Here is a 19,655-nt window from a genome sequence, read left to right on the forward strand (position 1 = left end):
GCTTGGAAGTGGATGTGAAAGGTTTGGTAAAACCTCCTGTATCTCTGCCTCAAGAATGGTTTCCCCTATATAAATCCCTATTGTATCCTTTTAGGGAGGATGTCTGAGTGTGGGATTTATTATGAGAGGTGGATGCCTCAGGGGAGGTTGTTTTGGACACTCCACGATAGGATGAGCGACCAAAGGAACCATGTTGTGATGGTGTTTGCAATGCTCCCATCGCTTCAGCATCTTGTTATCTTTCTTTTTCTTTTCTAAAATGTATCCACTTAGGGAAAAAAGATGTTCGCAGTAGAAGGGAAGGGCTAACAAGCTCTACTGAAGTTCAGGTTTGAAACCGGATACCTTAACCAGGCATGTCTTCTAAGATGCAGGCTTGTATTGATGCCTCTAGCTGCTATATCAGCTGTGTCAATTGCACACCGTAGATATGTGTTCAATATTAGTGTGCCTTCTGAGGAAATCTGGTATGCCCTTTTCTTATACTCCTCTGGGAGATGCTGGAGAATGTCTTCCATTTAATCCCAGTGGGCCCTATTGTAGCATGATAAGAGACCAATGAAGTTTGCAATCCTCCAATGGTTGGCTGATTTTGCTGCCACTTTCCTACCCACAGCATCTATCATTTTTCTCTCTTTATCTGGTGGGGGCCACCATCAGATGCTTGAGAGTTTGTCTGTTTACAGGTTGTGCCCACAACTAGGGAGTCAGGTATAAGCTGGCCCTTAATATATGCAGGGTCGACTGGGGGAGGTTATTTTTTTCTTTTAATCAACCCTGGGAATAATAACCCTGGATCTACCTGGGTCACTGAAAATATCTTAAGTATATCTGGGCATGTTCCTGAACATTAGAAGGTATTGTGTTGAGCACTAAGTGGACAAAGGGAGTCTCAAAAAGCGAGTCACATTGTAGGGACTCAGTGTGGAGTGGCACTATGTGGAAAGTGGCTGCCATACTTAGAAGATCATGACAAGTAGTAGTGTTGTCAGGAGGAGAAGGTTTTGATGGGTAAAGATCTAGATCGGTGTTTTTGTGTGGATCTGCATCATATGATTCCCATTCATCTTGAGGTGGTACTGAAAATTGATCCTGGAGTGATGCTGTATGACTCCACATCCATCCAAGAGCTGTCACCTGGAGAGATGTTGCTTTCTTCTGCAGCCAATTGGTGTTCCTCTACCTCGAATTCTTGACCCACCGAACCGAAGAGGTCCAGCGTATTGTCGACACCTTGTCAACAAATCTTCATTCTTTTAGCCCTTCGATATCTCAGTGTCTTTTTATATCAAAAAGACCTGCAGGCCCCTAAGGTTGACTCCTGGTGTTCGGGAGATAAGCACAAGTTACACATCTGGTGTAGGTTGGCGCGTGGAAATTTGGCGTGACAAGAAGTGTAGAATCAAAAGGGCATCCATTCCATCAATAATTGGACATCCATTGAAGTAAATGTCAAAGAAAAGTTGTGCCCCGCAGGGTGAAGGCCTAAGTGGGAGTCTTTCGATTCGGATCCCCTGGACGAATTCAACATCAATGGTAAAGGAGGGAAGTAGTGATTGAACCGCAATTGAAAAACATACTGAGGGTATCAGATAGAGCCTGACAACAGTATCGAACTGGAGCAGAGGAGCACACAACCGATCAAGACGGCAAAAAAACAAAAACAATCTAACAATGGAGCTCGAGGACCATGTGCATTGCAAGCAAGAGGAGGATTCACTACATATCGCGATTCATAAAACTTCTTCGAAGAAAAACAACTTGCAAACTTCTGAACCCAACATTAGATGGCAGACTTATGCTAAACATGTGTATCTACAGCCACACATGCCATCAAACATTCAATTTTAATCTCACTTATTGACCTTCTAATGCTCAATGATGTAAATCATCCATAAATATCTACATGCATACCTTGTCCAGTTCAAGGAATTCAATTCTCTCCTCTTGGCTGCAACTTCTTCCAATTGGAGAAACGTTCAGCATACCATTACGGAATTCAATAAAGGTGCCCCTGAAAAAAACTGCCCAGTGAGTCATTCTAGACCATGGAAAAGTGATACAGCTTGTACAAGCACAGGTATTAAAAGTGGAATTCATACTCAATTTCTTTATGTACTTTGCAGTGCATCAAGAGTCAACCCCTATGGACATTTTCAACCAACATAAACAGTGTTCGTTTTGTAATGTCGAAGGGTACATCTTAGGGTTGGGACTGCCTTACAAATGCTGGCTTTAGTGGCAGGACTTTGGTTTGGAGTGAACCCTTCCACCCCAGTGCTGAGCATTTCTTTTGAATTTTAAGAGCTGTGTGTGCTTAAGCCTTCACCACGTTTCTCCTCTGAAGGTATAAAGGTCAGATGTGTGTCCTTTTTAGTTTTCTGTGCTTGTGCTGTGTTTCCAAAATCTCTTGTATTGTAGTTGCGGCTCCTGCATGTAACCATAGTGGGGCGGCAGGAGTCAACAGACAACAGAATAGGGAAAATAAAATAAATAAACAAATCCTATTCCACCGTCTGTCGACTAATCACCCCCGCCCGCCCCACCGCGCTTACCTGCAGGAGCCGCGGCTGTAAAATGTTGTATTGAGAAAAAAATTCTTAAAAGGGGCTTAGAACCTGCCCATTACTTACCGATATTTACTATTCGGTGGAATCAACGTAGCTGTAATTTACGGGTTTCTGAATGGTCAGCATGTCGTTTGCTATCGAATGCATGTCTTCCTGCTTTGTCTGCCCATGCTGTGGAGGATGGCCCAAGTACAGCTCCCAGTCTCTAGCCAATGGCTAGTTACCAGTGTCCTTCAACTGGCTATGCACTTTGAAAGGCACTTTATTTTATTTAGTATCTAGCACTCGATAAGAGTGCATCTGCAGGACGTCTCCTCTCTTCCCCAGCGCTCTTCCCACACTGTTCATAGCACCCTCCCCACACAATGAATTTGTAACGCATCAGCTTCTGCATGTTCAACTCCATATGCAAGGCTATCTCATATTGTTGGATTAGTAAATAAAAACAGCCCAAAAAATGTAACAGATATTTTTTCATGTAACGTGTTCAGAGCGAGGCTTTCCAAGCAACAATCCAACCCTCAGCAAATTACCAATTATAAACAGACACTGGCTGGCGACACCTATAATTACTAAATCTAAAGCATGGTGTACAAAAGAGCAGAGAATAATACAATCTTCCCGATATTAAGGGGCACTGGGTTTAATTTACTGGGTGGCGCAATTCCTCGCTGGAGAATGGAGCTCAGACAGGAACTGGAACTGAAGTGGAGAAGCCCTCGCCGAGATTTACCCGGCTCTGAAATGTTTGTGTTATTGAACCTCTCATGAGCCTTCCCAGGCTCTGACATTTCCACTCTTGTAAGCTGCAGCTCTCGAACTGCCTATTTGTAGACTCGTGACACAGTCTAGTTACAGTCTACTTCAACTACTCGAAACCAGGCTCAAGTGAGGGCAAGCGCCATTGAGGCGAGTGCTGGGCCTCAACCTCAAACATGGAAGTTTAACCCTTCTGGCTATGCCCTTGTCCGCCCAGCCACAGTAGTTACCCCGCAGGCGACATATCGGGCGGGATCTCCAATGCCGACTTTAGAGAGGGTCAGAGGCACTAGTGGGAGGACGGGCACTCAATATCGTGCCTGTCTCAAAACACGGAATGCCTCACGTTGTCCCACTTTCCGATGTACGGTCAGAGGGGATAGAGTCTGTCTGCAGGAGTTACTCTTGTGGTGTGGATTTGTAGTTAGCCTTCGGGTTGGCTGTTAGTTTGGCTATTTTGAGATATGCAGTGAGCAGTATCAGAACACGTTCCACAATTGCTTTCTTAAAGTGATCTTAATTAAGGGTTTAGTTAGCCGCCACACTGAAAAAAATGTAATTGGGTCCGGGCAAGTAGATAAAAGGCGCTTGTTGGCCTTTTTACTTTTTACTATATCTTACACTGCAAACAGACTTAGAAAACGATAAGCCATATAACCCTAGGCCCTAGTTTGCTGTGGCCAAGTAGGTCTAGACCAGGGGTCTCCAACCTTTTCTGTAGTGAGAGCTACTTCGGCTCAAGGCAAGTCTTCCCGAGCTACTAGCAAATTTTATACCTTTAAAATAGTGACTACACTATGACCACTCAAAGCAAGATTTTTAGTAGTTACCACCCAAGTATACCAAGTGCGGTTACCAGCAGAAATGCTGGGAAAAAGTTCTTCAATATTAAATGCCTCCTCTTGACTTATTAAGTAACATTCAAATCTTGACATGCCCAGTGGCACAAAGGACATAACCACAGCAGTACGTCTCTCCAGCTCAGCTTGAATTATCATTCACCAGTTTCTGAAAATGCACATTTTTCTATCTAATACTACTTTCCACTGTGGGCAAACAAACTCAATTTTCCAGAAGAAACCCCATTTTTGAAAACTAAAACTGCCTTTAAATTATCAGTTTTCAGTTTTTGAGAAATGCATAGTCTCAAAACATCAGGTTGTCATTATCATCATGTACTCCCAAGTACAAATGCCTCACATGGCCAGACTACTTTGAATTCCCAGGTATTACAGTCATATGCCATGGATGCTCACCATTGGTATAGGAAACAATGGTCCTCTTGACGCAACATCCCCTATGCTGTACACAAGTCACAGAGCAACCACAGGTGGTTAAAATAAATAAAACTCCCTCGCTGCTCATCGAGCCAAGGAAGAGGTTACTGATGCAAACATGTGTGGTTACGTGTATTAAAAAATAATAATGTTGCAAGATGCCAGTCATTTAAATGTGAGCTGCCCTTCTCACAATGGCCCAGGCTTTATAACCCAAAAGGGGATAGGTGAGGCGGCAAACAACGATGCTACCTTTAATTCTTCGGGAAGGGTGCGAGGGGCGACCAAGACACTACGCCCTACCAAACACCCAGAATGGAGGCAAGGTGAGCCTCGCGCTTCGCATAAACTTTATGAACAATCTAAACTATCAGCTAGAAGATTAGGTGCATTTGCAACTTTGAAGAAATTTTTATACCTGCATTTAAGTTTGTCTTCGGTACTTTCTTAAGATGCATTCTCAAACAAAAAAAAAGTGTTTGATATGTTTATTTGTTGTACAGTGGAAAGAACTGCATTTCCAAAGTTGCGGGTCCACCTCTCCTGTGTACTTGGGCAGATGCCTAGCAATTACAGAATTCCGATTTATTTTATGACACGAGAAAACTGTATCGCTTTGCAGTGCACAATGCGATTGGCTGCTTATCTTGCACTGTATATTTGCACCCGAACAACAATCTGGCTTTGCCCAATGAGACATGTGATCACTGGGTATTTTAGTGCAAGAATTTGTTCCCATGTGCTAATTTTCAAATTTGCTATAGTAGCAATGATTAAGGCGAATTCTCCTGGCACAATTAACCAGCACCAACGTTTGTTTTGGTTACCGATTTAACCACTATTTTTTAGGGCTCGCATAGCGACGCAGCGCATCCGCGCTGCTCGCCTTGGCGAGATCTATTGTTGTCGGTTTCTTGGCCGAAGGGGGACAAGACGTGCGCGCCTGGACAGGCGATGTGAACGCGTACCGCTAACGGCATTCAGACAAGTGAAAGTGAATGCGCCATAAACAAAGAAAGACTGTTACTAGCTTAACCCACTTGGGGGCACTGTTGAACATAAAAAAGCCTCAAAGTATTTTCAAGTGGAAAATCCATTTAAAGAGTAACACCCCCGTATAGTTTTGTGCGATTTATATAGCGCAAACTCGAGCCGAAGGTATAGGAGCGCTGTATAAGCACCAGTTACATTACCCAAGGTCACATTTATTTTGTTTTGTACTTGTTAGGCAGCTGAAAACTCTGCACGAGGTTATGGTCTAACTACATATCAGATGGGTAATGTGCAATTAAATTATTCACCTGTATACTTTACCATGCGTAATGGCAACTCGCCTCCCTCCCTGTAGTTTGATCCGTGTCACGTGTGAAAGTCCTTTATTGCTGAAACAGATGTTTGCTTCCTGGGAAGAAACGCCCAACTCATGGTATGCTCGGGTTCCACATGAATACGCGCACTTCTAGAGCACGTCCATCGGCAAGGGACATTATACGAATAAAAGGAGGATCAAAGTGCTTCAAGAATTTAAAAAATGTTTTATGCCAATGTTTCCATTTCACAAAATAAAAACATAGACATCACTGTTGTATATGAGTGCTTTGAATATTTGATACAGAGACTACACATAATAAACATCTGAAGTAGAATCACGCAGATGTTTAGCTGAATATTCTAAATATGCATGCATTACAATATTACTACTGACCCATTATGGTTATAAACACATATTGCAATATGACCGCTGCGTTTGTGTGCTCGGAAGCAAACATGGGGAAGTTTGTCGAATGACTTTTAAACAATGTGGCCATATTACGAGTATTAGGTAAACATCAAAAGGTCCTTGTCTCAAATGTTCTTCCGCGTTCATGTCGCATATAAAATGAATTCCCACAATACAGCTTTAAAGATAATGTCATTTCCAGAGGGCTTAAAATGGTGCGCCTTCCCAAAAGTTATTTTGTAATTTTACCTTCTTAAAAGTTGAAAAAAAGAAAGCAACCCGAAAAATAAGTGAGTTACATGAGTTAGGCTTCCCAGCTTTCCATAAGAAACAAGCATTAACAATGCATTAGGTCTCGCATTTACGCAAGTTTCATCCATTAGCATTGTAAATGCCTTTTGTTTATGTTTTGCTTTTTAAAACATAAATAAAAGGCATTGTCACTTACAATGTTAATAGCTTAAACTCGCATAAATGCAATGACCTATTGCATTGCAAATGCTTGTCCTACATATAGTCCCCTTTTCTAGCGCACATCGGACTGTTTGTCTTGTGACATAGCCATGCACTATTGGGGTATGGCTCCTTTTGTATTTGCATTATTTGACTGCCATATTTGTATGACTCAACATGGAAGATTAACATTTTCTGCTGGCGATCGCTATAACTTTATCTGCATTTTACTTTGTGGATAATTCAGCATATAGCTGCTTTCAGCAGCACGAGATGACGTTGGGCATGAACACAATGCGCCCCTCCCTTTTTCATTGTTAATTCAGTGTCAATTCTCAGTTCGCCGTTACAGTTACACTTTATCACTTTTGGAGTTGCGAAATACAGTTTACCTTTCCTCAGGGCACTTTAATTACTACAGTTGCCTGCTTTCAGTGCAGATAAATCAATATCCTATACCAGATATTATTTCTTCTAATATTCTTTCCAGATCAAAACATCGATAACATAGATGAATCTTATTGCTTTGCGACTATCAGGCAAAAGCATCCCACCACTATTTACTCATGATAGGATGTGCAGGTTCCTGTTTATACTGTAGTATGTATTGTACGCAAATGCAGCTAGATGACTTTCTTGTTATGATGTCACCGTAACACATTCGTGTATGACACATTTTGTTCAGGTTCATCTCTCACTTGCACAGTTCACTCATCTTGGGTCTTTCCAGTCTGATTGGCTCCAGTAAGATCTACTGTTGAGTACATTAGCCTCATCAATGCTTAACATTTATAGAATATTCTAGATCATCGAACAATGTTTGCAGAAGGTACATACAGTAATATGTTTTTGAAAGTACATTTGCCTTCAAAGCGAGCCAGTTTTATTTTGTATCGCTAGGCACGTTGCCATGAGCTGGTTTGTGGACAGCTGGGAACATCTAATTAATATTTACCAAGTAATAACAATTAAATTAAGTACCTAATTTACTTACATTGAAGAAGATGTGTTCCAAGAGGTCCTACAATCCACCACTCAAATTACTTTAATATTTCACTATACTAATTCACCACTAACCCTTGTGGGTTCCAGAGTAGCGTGGTACTCGCCAAGAAAGTGCTTCAACACCCTATTAGGGGTAATAAGCGCTATATAAATGCAAACCTTTTTCCCTCTTCTATCCCTCCGCTATCCTTTTCAATCCAAATTGCTGACTAATATCCACCACTCAAATAACTTTCATATTTCACTATTCTAATTCACCACTAATCCTTTATGGGTTCTGGAGCAGCGTGCTACTCGCCTAAAAAGAGTTTCAACACCCCATCAAGGGTAGCAAGTTCTATATAAATGCAATTACAATAATATGGGCTGTCACGTATCATAGCGGGGACAGTCACTAACGTACAACTGTCTTTTGAGTCTACTTTAGCAAGACAGTGACGCACACTTTATACTAACTTAAGACCTTGAATTGTATAAAATGCTGAAGAATGAGGATTTCTTGGAGCTGTTAAATGGCCCATGGTTTACCTGCAGAAAAACAAATGATGGACGAAATGCTGACAATGCAAACATTCTCCCCCAGTCAAAAGATATGGGTTAAATCCATCATTCTTTTGCCCACTACACCACCCCAGTTTGTACCCAGCCATATGCAAATCAGTCTTGACCCTGTGCCTCATGGGAACTGTCCAGACCGAACTGCCAGGCCAGGTCCTCCCTGGACCGGAAACAAGCATCCTGGGACCGGTTTCAAGGTATGTCACCCTTCCTCAGCCAGGGTTGCTTGAATCCAGTGGCACAGTGAGCAAGGGACCCACATCTGGGCATACCCATCCCACTTAGGGCGAAAAGTGTTACAGTAAACAAATGATGGACGGAATGCTGACAATGCAAACATTCTCCCCCAGTAAAAAGATCTGGGTTACATCCATCGTTCTTTTCCCCACTACACCACCCCAGTTTGGACCCAGCCATATGCAAATCAGTCTTGACCCTGTGCCTCATGGGAACAGTCCAGACCGAACTGCCAGGCCAGGTCCTCCCTGGACCGGAAACAAGCATCCTTGTACCGGTTTCAGGGTATGTCACCCTTCTTCAGCCAGGCTAGCTTGAATCCAGTGGCACAGTGAGCAAGGGACCCACGTCTGGGCATACCCATCCCACTTAGGGCGAAAAGTGTTACAGTAAACAAATGATGGACGGAATGCTGACAATGCAAACATTCTCCCCCAGTCAAAAGATCTGGGTTAAATGCTTCTACTTTCATAAGAAGTTGGGATGTCACGTATCATAGTGGGGACAGTCACTAACATATAACTGTCTTTTGAGTCTACTTTAGCAAGACAATGACGCACACTTTATACTAACTAAAGACCTTAAATTGTATAAAATGCTGAAGAATGAGGATTTCTTGGAGCTGTTAAATGGCCCATGGTTTACCTGCAGCCAGTTGTGACCTATTTATCTGCTCCAACGAGTCACTATGAGGAGATAACTGGAGGGGAGGAAAGTAAGGCTGGCTGGACATAGCTCTTGTTTCTTCAAGCCTTATTGGCAAGATGCGGCCAAGAGGAAGCTCAGTGCACTAAGGCTTCTGTAGCAGTGAGTGTTGCTTGCTCTCAGTGCAGATGATATGATGGTTAAATAACATTTGTAGGTGACACTTTGCTTAAGTCAAAGGGCCCCTTGCGTGTGCAGGTTAACTGGGGTGATTTTAAATAGTGCATAGTGTGGGTGATGGCTATGGCAAAGCAAGCCTGAGCAGTTTTTATGTCGAGTAATAGGTTACATTCTCTTTAACCCCTTCGCTGCTAGGCCTTTCCCGCACCTGTGCTAAGCTTTTTTTTTGGCTATATGGGGTAGTGCACGCTTAGGCCCCTGTAACTGTTTGACCACATAAGGTATCCACGCCAAATTTGCGTCCTTTTCTTCCAACATCATGGGGATTGTAAAGGTACCCAGGGTTTGTAGATTCCCCTGGAGGGGTCCCAGAAATTAGCCAAAATACAGCAACATTTTGTTTTTTGGGGGGGGAAAGGGCTGTAAATGAAAGCGTCTGGGTTTTTCTCTGCAAATGGTATCAAAAAAGGGTTTGTGGGGCTGAAATCACCACTTTCCCAGCTTTTAGGGAATGGCAGACTTTTGTCAGAAAACCAACATTCTTTACACAGTTTTGGCATTTTTCTGGGACATAGCCTATTTTTGCTATTTTTTGTGCTTTCAACCTCCTTCCAGTTAATGGTAGAAATGGGTGTGAAAGCAATAATGGATCCTGGAAAGCTATACATTTCGGAAAAGTAGATACAATTCTTAATTCAGCAAGGGGTCATTTGTGTAGATCCATCAAGGTTTCTTTATAGAAACTAACAGTTAAATGTAGGAAAAATTGAAAATTAGTTGAAAAAAACAGCCTTTTGTGTCAACGTTTTCACCTGTAACTTCTTCTAATTATGACATCTCTTTGAAAGCAATATACCGTTACATCCGCTGGACCTTCCTGGTTGTGAGGATATATAGGACGTGTAGGTTCACCAAGAACCCAACGAACCCAGAGTCAAAAAATGAGCAGCAATTTGCAATGGTTTTTAGGTCTCGCCTGAGCCAGCGCTTTAGCGCTGCCCTGGCGAGAGCTTTAGTAAGCGGGATTTTGAAGTGCAAACTAGTGGCTTTTGCAGGCCTCTAGCTACAGTGCATGTGCGCCGCCGGGCGCTCGCACCATTTGTTCACCTGCGTGATCACTTTCGCGGCTGCATTGATGTTCTCAGTGAGCCGCGCGGCCACTGAACATCAAAGCGGCCACGAAAGTGCTCACCATATGCTCTGCTGTCATCTCCCTTCCCCTTTTCTGAACATGGTTCGTGTGCGATCGCTTTCGTGACATGTTTTAAAATTGCACTTTAAACGAAGCCTGCTCACAGTGAGTAAACTACAGGGTCTGAGGCCAGGTCTGGTGTCCAAACAAACACGGTCACCCATTGTGCGTTACGTCTCACCGGGATCGCTTGATCTCTTGACTCTTTTGTCATGGCGTCATTCTCAAATCCTTCCAACGCTTACCTCATCCCAAACGCACCTGACACACATTGCTGTCTATGCTTGCTGTAAATTTTGGGACCCAAGTCATTGTGCCTGCTCCAAAATACATTTGTCTTGTCACTATCCATGCTTCAGACCATGAACCTTGAAGAATTTTATATTTCTACAAAATTAAATAATACCAGTCATCTTTGCCCGTTACCCATACGTCTGCATTGTTTTAACTCAGTTTCGCAATTCCTTTTTCTCTCCCAACCCTAGTCCTTCGTGTTGCTTCGCACTACGGTGAAAATGTGCCACACCTCTATCGTGTTGCGCCTCTGGCAGTGGGGCAATGTACTGTTTTTTACACTACGTGTGTTTCTTTAAGTTATTTGAAACCTTCATGGCAATTGGTCAATGTGCTAGTTATACAGTACTTGTGTGTTCGTTCAGTCATTTGAAACCAACTGTCATAGTAATTTTGTACTACGCTTAACAGTCACAACAGTACCGCTTCCAGACACAACAAGTCTAGGAACAAATTGTGCCTCAATCTTCTTTCCGCTCCTAACAGGGCTGGGGCTCAAATGCGCACTAAGCTTACAAGGGAAAGAAATAAGGAAAGGAATACAGGGGTATTTTTTCTTTACTTGAATCAGGATTTAAAGTATATTTTGAACAATATCCAGGCTTTCACGTCGGGATTAACTCCAAAGAATGTTTCCCATATCAACGGAGGAAACAGGCAAAAAGCCATCAGATATTATTAGGACTCCCAGAAATACAAGCCTTTCTTGATCACAACCAGTAAATATCTTGGCTCAACACTTCTAACGCGGCACCAGATGCAGCTCACGTCTGCAAAAGGTTTCTAAGCAGACGGACGGAGGGGTCATAAAACACCCGCCCCCCACTTCACTTCAATAGCAAACCCAAGGAATTCTTCTGGTCGAGCAAAGGGAGCCCCATAACACTTGTGCTTATCTCAAGGAAACACATTCCGCAAACGCTCGCAAAAAACAGGCAGAAAGAACAGTGAGGCCCCAGCAAAAACACAGGTCATTCGTTAGCTATTACCAGGGCTCTCATACATATTAAAACATGCACTACAAGGGGGAAAAATGCATTCTCTATAGCAGTCCAAACATTCAATTTCAATGCACAGCATTTAATGTTTATAAAGCAACAGTTCACAACTACCCTATCGAGGTGCCTCAAACACGCACTAACACGTGGAACAATGCTACATTTACCATTTCTCATTGGTAAAAAAAACAAGCATTGGCATAGCCAATAGGTCTCGCTTTTGGGACCTTATAAGTCTTTAGTTATGCAGCACAATATCCTTGGTGCAACAACATCAACTGTTGCATGGCTAAACACTTATAAGGTACAAGGTTTAGCCATGCAACAGCTGATGATGTTGCACCAAGGATATTGTGCTGCATAACTAAATACTTATAAGGTCCCAAAGGCGAGACCTATTGGCTATGCCAATGCTGGTTTATTATGTTCCGGGTATATAGCAATTACAGTAGGAAAATGAATACATGTAAAAATCGGTATGAAAGACACCTATGTATTTCTGAAATGGGAACAAATTATAGAGTTTAGAAACAGTACATATTTGCACATTTTCAAAATTGGGAATACTCATACTAGCATGAGAATTATCGGTCATTTTTCAAAATGACTTCTTTTTTACACAATGTCTTTTATTTGGAAGGCAGAAATGCATAAAAAATCAATAGGTAATAACAGTTGCTTTACACATCTGAATTACCCTAAGTCTCCCGATAAAAATGGTACCTCACTTGTGTGGGTAGGCATAGTGCCCACGACAGGAAATGGCTCAAAACCCAACGTGAACACAGCACATTTTCACAATGAAAATTTACCCTTTTCTTTGCGAATTGTCTAGCTGTAGTTTTTGAACACTAGCTCTGCCAGCACCTAGGGAAACCTACCAAACCTATACATTTTTTAAAACTAGACACCCAGGGGAATCCAGGATGGGGTGTCTTGACTGCCTCCCACCAGGTTCTGTTACCCAGAATCCCTTGCAAACCTAAAGAATTGTCAAAAAACACATTTTCCCCACATTTCTGTGGTGGAAAGTTCTAGAATCTGCGTGGATCCACAATTTTCCACCCACCCCGCGTTCCCCAAAGTCTTACGAGAAAAATGGCACCTCACTTGTGTGGGTTGGCCTAGTGCCCGCGACAGGAAACGGCGTAAAATGCAATGTGGTCACACATCAATTTCGCAGTGAAAAATGACCCTTTTTTGGCAAAGTTCCTAGCTGTAGTTTGTAAACCCTAGCTCTACCGGCACCTAGGGAAACCTACCAAACCCACACATTTCTGAAAACTAGACACTCGGGGGCTTCCAGGGAGATATGGCTTGCATGGATCCCCCAATGTTTCCTTACCCAGAATCCCCTGCAAACCTCAATTTTAGCTGAAAAAAAACACTTTTTTCACACATTTATGTGTGGGAAAGTTGTGGCATCACCGAGCTCACACAAATTTCCCACCACCCAGCGTTCCCCCAGATCTCCCGATAAAAATGGTGCCTCACTTGTGTGGGAGGTCCAAGTACCCGCGACAGGCAAGGGCCCAAAACATGGGCAGCCCCCATCCCCCCCCAAAAAAAATGGGGCAAAAACAAAATCCCTGGCATTTAGTGGGCTTTCTGCCCCCCCGGGGGGACAGATTGGGGGCTATTGCAGACTGATTTTGTGCCTGGGGGGGTGGTGGCATCGGCATGCCTGTTTTGGGCAGCCCACACCCCTAAATAAAAACAATACAAAATCCCTGGTGTCTAGTGGGCTTTCTACCCCCCCGGGGGGGGCAGAAAGACCAATGGTGCCCAAAAAAATATGGGGGAGCAAAGGCCCTTGCCCAAGGGGACGCTCCCCCCTCCCTGGTGCCTAGTGGGTGGATTCCTGCTTGGGGATCGCCCTCCTGGGGCGATCCCCAAGCTGGGATCCACTAGGGAGGTGTACCATTGGAAAGGGGAGATTCTCCCCTTTCCAACGATACCTCTCCTGAGTTTCTACGTGCTCAGGGGGCTGAGATAGCCCCCTGAGCAAGTAGAACCTGAAACTGAAATGAGCCTCTTGGCTCATTTCAGTTTCGGTTTCAGTAAAATGATGTCAGCATGATGTCAGCGCGACGTGCGCGCCGATCGTAATTTTAGGGAAACCAGGGTGGGGGCCTCAGGAGCTGGGGAAGCTCTTCCCCAGCTCCCGAGGCTATTTCAGCTTAAAGGAAATCCCTCTGGTGCCCGCACCAGAGGGATTTACGACGCGATGTTTCATGACGAGCTGGACTCGTCATGAGAACACGACCACTGTGTGCCATGACAAGTCCAGCTCGTCATGAGCATCGTAGGGGTTAAATACGTTACTAGAAATTAATTGAGGGATAAGGCCGGTCTTTTTTACTTCCTGGTTGAGCATGATTAATTCCTCACACTTCAGAAACTGTGAAGACCATGTGGGAGCAAATGTAGATGTGAGGAAAGTTTTGAACAACCGGAACAGTACCTTGCTTGTGTTTAACTGAAGGCATGTTTAAATCAGGTTGCTTTTCCATGGTTTAGGATTGATTTACAAAAATTGTGGTAATAATTTTAATAATGTTAAAAATATTAATAATAATAATATTAATAACACAACAATATTAATAATTATTATTAATAATAAATACAGGTGCAATAGGTAGGTTAATAAAAAGGTAAATAAACCAATAATCATAAAATGGCATCCTAGGGACGTTTAGGTTCAGAGAAACAGAGACGGCGGCGGACTATTGGAAAGGCCAAGGGACACAAATAGAGTACTGCCAGTGAATAACCCTGTCCAGGTGTAATTTGTGGAAGGGGACAGCTAAACAGCTTGGGTTTCAGATGTTACAATGCAAGTTTCTGTGCACACCCATAGTTTATTAACTGTGAGATACACCACACCGTTCCAGGTAAAGGGATCAGCTAAAGGTTCAAAAACAAATGCATGCTATGTCACAACAGGGAACATTGTATTATTTTCTCCGCTGACACTGGTGCTGGCTACTATGGAACTGCACAGATAATGCATCTGTTTGTGGTGATCTGATGTAGTTCACACACAATGGGCTACAAAGGACAAGGTGTACAACTAAGTAAATAATAGGTGGTTCAAAAAGGGAAATAATATAAACTTGCATAGTTTAAAAAAGTGGCATCTGGTGCTCTCTCTCGTTTTCAGTAGCTCCGTTTCTTGTAGGCTTTGGCCGGCGAGTGGCAGCAGAGATGACCCCATTCTCACCACAGTTTTGGCACCTATTGCACTGCAGCCAGGCCTCATAGGACAAGGTGTGCTATTACTCACCCCCAGGAATTGGAGGTGGTATAATAACTGAGTTTCTGTATGCTATAGGGTGGGAGGGGCCTGTGGAGGCAGCAAATCTTGAGAGAAAGGGTGAGCACTTTTGTTTTATGTGCTAGTGGTCAGAAAATGAGTCATTCAAGAGTCATGGGGCACCTAGCAGTGGTTGGTTACCATAAAAGACTGGGAGGACATCAAGATCCCACCAGACATTCTCCATTAGGGTAGTGCCTAAAGGATGGGCCAGAGGAGAGGAGAAGGTATCAGATTACAGGTCACCCATTGAATTCCCAATTTTTCAGGGTTTTGATAGATTGTATTCACAAGGCCACATACTCCAATTACGAGGCCAGCCTGTTTGCAGAAACAATTAGCTTGCCATTCTTTGGGGTCTTCTGAGGTAGCAAGTTGGTAGCCAGCTCATAGAAAGATTAAATCATGGACATGCTATGCATACAGGACCTAAATGTGGAAGGGCCACCTTAAAAATAATGCTGCATGGGTCCAAAACCGAATGGAAGTGGCTCAGGAAGTCAACAGTACTGCATCCCTTTTGCATCAGACCCTACTGGCCTGTTGCACTGGTCACAGCTTATCTGGCTGTATACCTCGCGGGGAGGATTACCTGCTAGTGCATGTGGCCCATTTCACCCTCAACAGATACCAATATGGGAAAGTAATACATTCTTTATGGTAACTGTCGGGAATCATGGGAAAATGCTGATCCACACTCTCCTTCCGGATAGGCGAAGTCACCACGGCTTACAGTGCAGGTCGTCCCACAACAGTATTAAGAAGCTGGGGCGGTGGGCTTCGGATTGTTAGAGACGCTACATTTGACCACGATGGGTCAGGTGGCGCATAGGGGCAGTCTCTGCAACTGCAAATCCATCATGCACATATGGAGCATTATGTGTAAAAAGGTTTGGGTGTGGGGTTTTTGTGAGTTATCATTTAGCAACAATGATTTGTTCTTAGTGGGACATGCATTGTACAATTCTCAGGTGTGGGTGTCTAGTGGATGGTGCAACAAACTAAATCTGTTGAGAACAATACTGTGCATTTCTTTATTTCGTTAGGTTTCGAGGCGTGGGTGATCTGCAACTCATTCATCACAAGGGTAACAACATAGGCAAAGACCAGGACCTGAAAGCATGGCTTTGACCTCACACAGATAGCATGGCTAGGTTTCCCTAGCATGCATTGGCGCTGTTTGAGCCCCAAGCTGCATGAGAAACTACAGGGTGGTTCTCGACCTCACAAATTGGTAATACACCTAGGGGGCAACAACCTCACCTCCTGGGTTGCTGTGCGCTAACTAAAGCAAAGAAGTCTAACATGGGTGGAATCAGCAAGTTCATGGGGCATTGCGACTTATGGTGGTCTGAGAGAATCCCGCACAGGGCCTGGCAAGAAGCCAGGTCTGGGGATGCCATTGAACATTCATGCAGAAAAGTAAACAGTGCCATACGCAATTTCACTGAACAGAGAGGCTTTTGGTTTCCTAAGGCATAGGTTATTAAATACAAGCAACGCTGGGTACTTCGATAGGGATGGGTACACCTGTTGAAGGTTGGAATGGACTTGGTCCTCTTGGACCTACATGAACAGCTGGGGGCTGTGGGCTGCAGATGATTACAGAGATTGCCATGGTGCAGGAGAGCCCCAGATGCAATGGGTGCCACATCCAAGGCGTTGGTGGAGTTACAGGGCGATCTGGAGGACATTTTGGTGTAAGTGTACCATCTCAGGAGGCAAAGGTTTTAAAAAGCGAGCTATGACGGGGTAACTGATATGATGCGGCCAGCACATACTGCATCATAGCGCTTTTTTTTTTACACTTTAAACCATGTTCACAGCAGATCAACTGCTGTGCAACATGCAAAAAAAATTGAAAAAGCCAATAAGCGAAACGTATTGGCTGCGCCAATGCTTGTTTCCATATGTGCTGTGGTTCATTAAGATACCCAGGGTTTGTGGATTTTCTTGGAGCCAAGCAAATAGTCAAAATATAGCAATTTGTTTTGAAAAACGGGAAACTTGTTGTGCAAGAAAGCATATTTATTTCTAAAAATGCTGTGCGTACCACCATTTTCCCAGCTTTCAGGAACAACTAGAGTTGCCTAAAAAAAATTAATGTTTACCACTGTTTTTTGATTTTTCAAAGTGGTAGTCAATTTTCCTTTAAGTTTTATGTTTTCAATTCAGTTATAGTTTCTGGTGGAAGATGTAGATGCGAAATCCATGTGTGAACCCAGAAAGCAATACATTTCTGTAAAGTAAACAAAATTCCGAATTCAGGAAGGGGTCATTTGTGTAAATCACTCATGGTCTACCCAAAGAAAATAACTGCTGCACTAAAAAATAATCTGAAAATATAGGAACAATAGTTAAATAGCTGACATTTTCATTGGTGATGTTTTTGCCCCGATGGCTGATTTACAAAAATGACTATACAGTTAAGGCTGTTAAAAACTTATGGTTGCAAGGATTGGTTGGTTGTCCAAAAACAAACACGCCAAACACAGAGCAAATAACTGAGATGCAGCTTATAATGATTTTTCATTGTGTACAGACTATGCATTAACTCATATTGTACTATCTAACACATATTAGTGATGTTTACAACTCTGAGTTGGGGTTACACATAGTGTCATGCTATTCAGAGGGCATATTCCAACCAAAATGTGTTCTTTCTTGAAGAATGGCTTACATTTTGAAGCTAAAAATGGTGAGAAATTCAAATGTACTATTTTGTATTTTTTGTCAAAAGAAACCACATCCTACTTGTGTGGCTGGGTCTATCACCCATGACAGGAAAGGCCTAAAAACCCAAGGTGGAGACATCAAATATTCATCATCAAAATCAGCCCATTTTGGAAAAATGGGTAACTATGGTATTTGGGCCTGGGTTCAAGTACCAACCAGGGAAACTTACTAAATCCAGACATTTCTGAATACAAGACTCCTAAGGAAGGCCACAGTAGAGTTACTTGTTTTAATCCTAGTGCGTTTTTTTTAAAATCCAGAATACGCTGCAGGCCTCAAACCTTGGCTAAACACACATTTCTGCAGGGGTCCACAAAATGATGACACACTTGCCTGCCTGGGCCTAGAGCCGATGACAGCAAATGTTCCCAAAAATAATGTGAGAACATCAAGTTTTCATCATAAATGATGAACCAGTTTTGGCAAACGACTAACAGTGGTATTTGGTCCGGGGTTCGGCTGCTGCCTAAAGACATCTACTAAACATAGACTTTTCTGATAGCCAGATGACCAGAGCAGTGCAGGGTGGTGTTTCTTGTGTGGATATCCCACTATGCTTTGTAACCCTGCAATCCTCAAACTTTGGCTAAAAATACTTTTGCGAGAGAAAGTTGATGAATTTGCAGGCAACCACAAAATTCCTACTACCCAGCGTTTCCACACTTCTTCTGATAAAAAAGATACTCCACTAGCACAGCTGAAACTAGAGCCTGCAACAGGAACCGATCAAACCAGGGACAATGCGAAGACCATATTGACTTGTATTGTCACAGTTTTTATCTGTTTTTGTCACAGGCACTAGGCCTAGTCACACACATGGGGTACCAATTTATCAGGAGAATTGTAGGAACGCTGGGTGGTAGGAATCTTGTGGATCCCTTAAGGGTGTGGAACATTCACTCACAGAAATGGAAGGATAATGTGCAATCGTAGCCAAAGTTTTAAGTTTCCAGGGGATTCTGGGTGAGAATGCATGCACACAAGCCTTGGTTTCTTGGTTGGAGAAATACCCACGGTTCAAACTGTTCCTCGATTACCCGCTGACCGAGAGCCTGAATAAAACAGCTATTCAGTATGGCAACGGAGAGGAAATTGTGATATTCCCTGCCTCTGGCAGCCCATATGTCAAAACAACACTCAAAAGAATCCAAATTTCTTCTGCTTTCCATGGGGATAAGGATGGTGATGCTCAATACAATTTGGGATTTATGGATAAAGGTGCAGCTGGATATCAGAATAGGCTATCCCCCAAACCCATGTATTGTTTAACTATCCCTGGCATCCAGTGGGTACATACACTCCTGGGGACAGATTGGGGATGTCTGCCCCCATAGTGGCAGAAGTACAGTTGTGCATATTCTGGGCGGGACAATTTTACCCTGGTGTCTAACGGACTTTCTGCTATGGGGTGAGAAATTTCAGAGTATCATTATGGGGTGGGAAAAACATCCCTTGTGTTTAGTAGGCTTTCCTCCCCTCCCTTGCCCCACGAGGAGGGCAAATTGGTGATAAATCCACCAATCTGACTTCCAATAGGCTCTTTTTGGATGGGGCATGGAGTAATGCCACAGTGGGCCATCTGCACCATTTCTGTTTTATTTTTAAACCTTCTCCTCCATGTCTAGTGAGCTGTGTGGGCTGTCGCCACCCCTTCCTTTTTACTTTTAAACTTTCAACCTAATATCTACTGGGCTTTCTGTCGCTCTTCTGAGGTT

General features: G+C 43.2%; 1 protein-coding gene across 1 annotated transcript in view; it reads right to left on the reverse strand.

Moving 5' to 3' along the window:
• PMM2 (phosphomannomutase 2) overlaps positions 1-19,655 on the reverse strand; it is a 155,900-nt gene that overhangs the window by 37,687 nt on the left and 98,558 nt on the right. The window contains exon 5 of the mRNA XM_085628332.1: positions 1,915-2,014. Within this exon, the coding sequence (XP_085484458.1) occupies positions 1,915-2,014 (100 nt within the window). The remainder of the gene's footprint in view (positions 1-1,914; positions 2,015-19,655) is intronic.

Source organism: Triturus cristatus, chromosome 10 (genome assembly GCF_964204655.1).
Source record: "Triturus cristatus chromosome 10, aTriCri1.1, whole genome shotgun sequence".
NCBI lineage: Eukaryota > Metazoa > Chordata > Amphibia > Caudata > Salamandridae > Triturus > Triturus cristatus.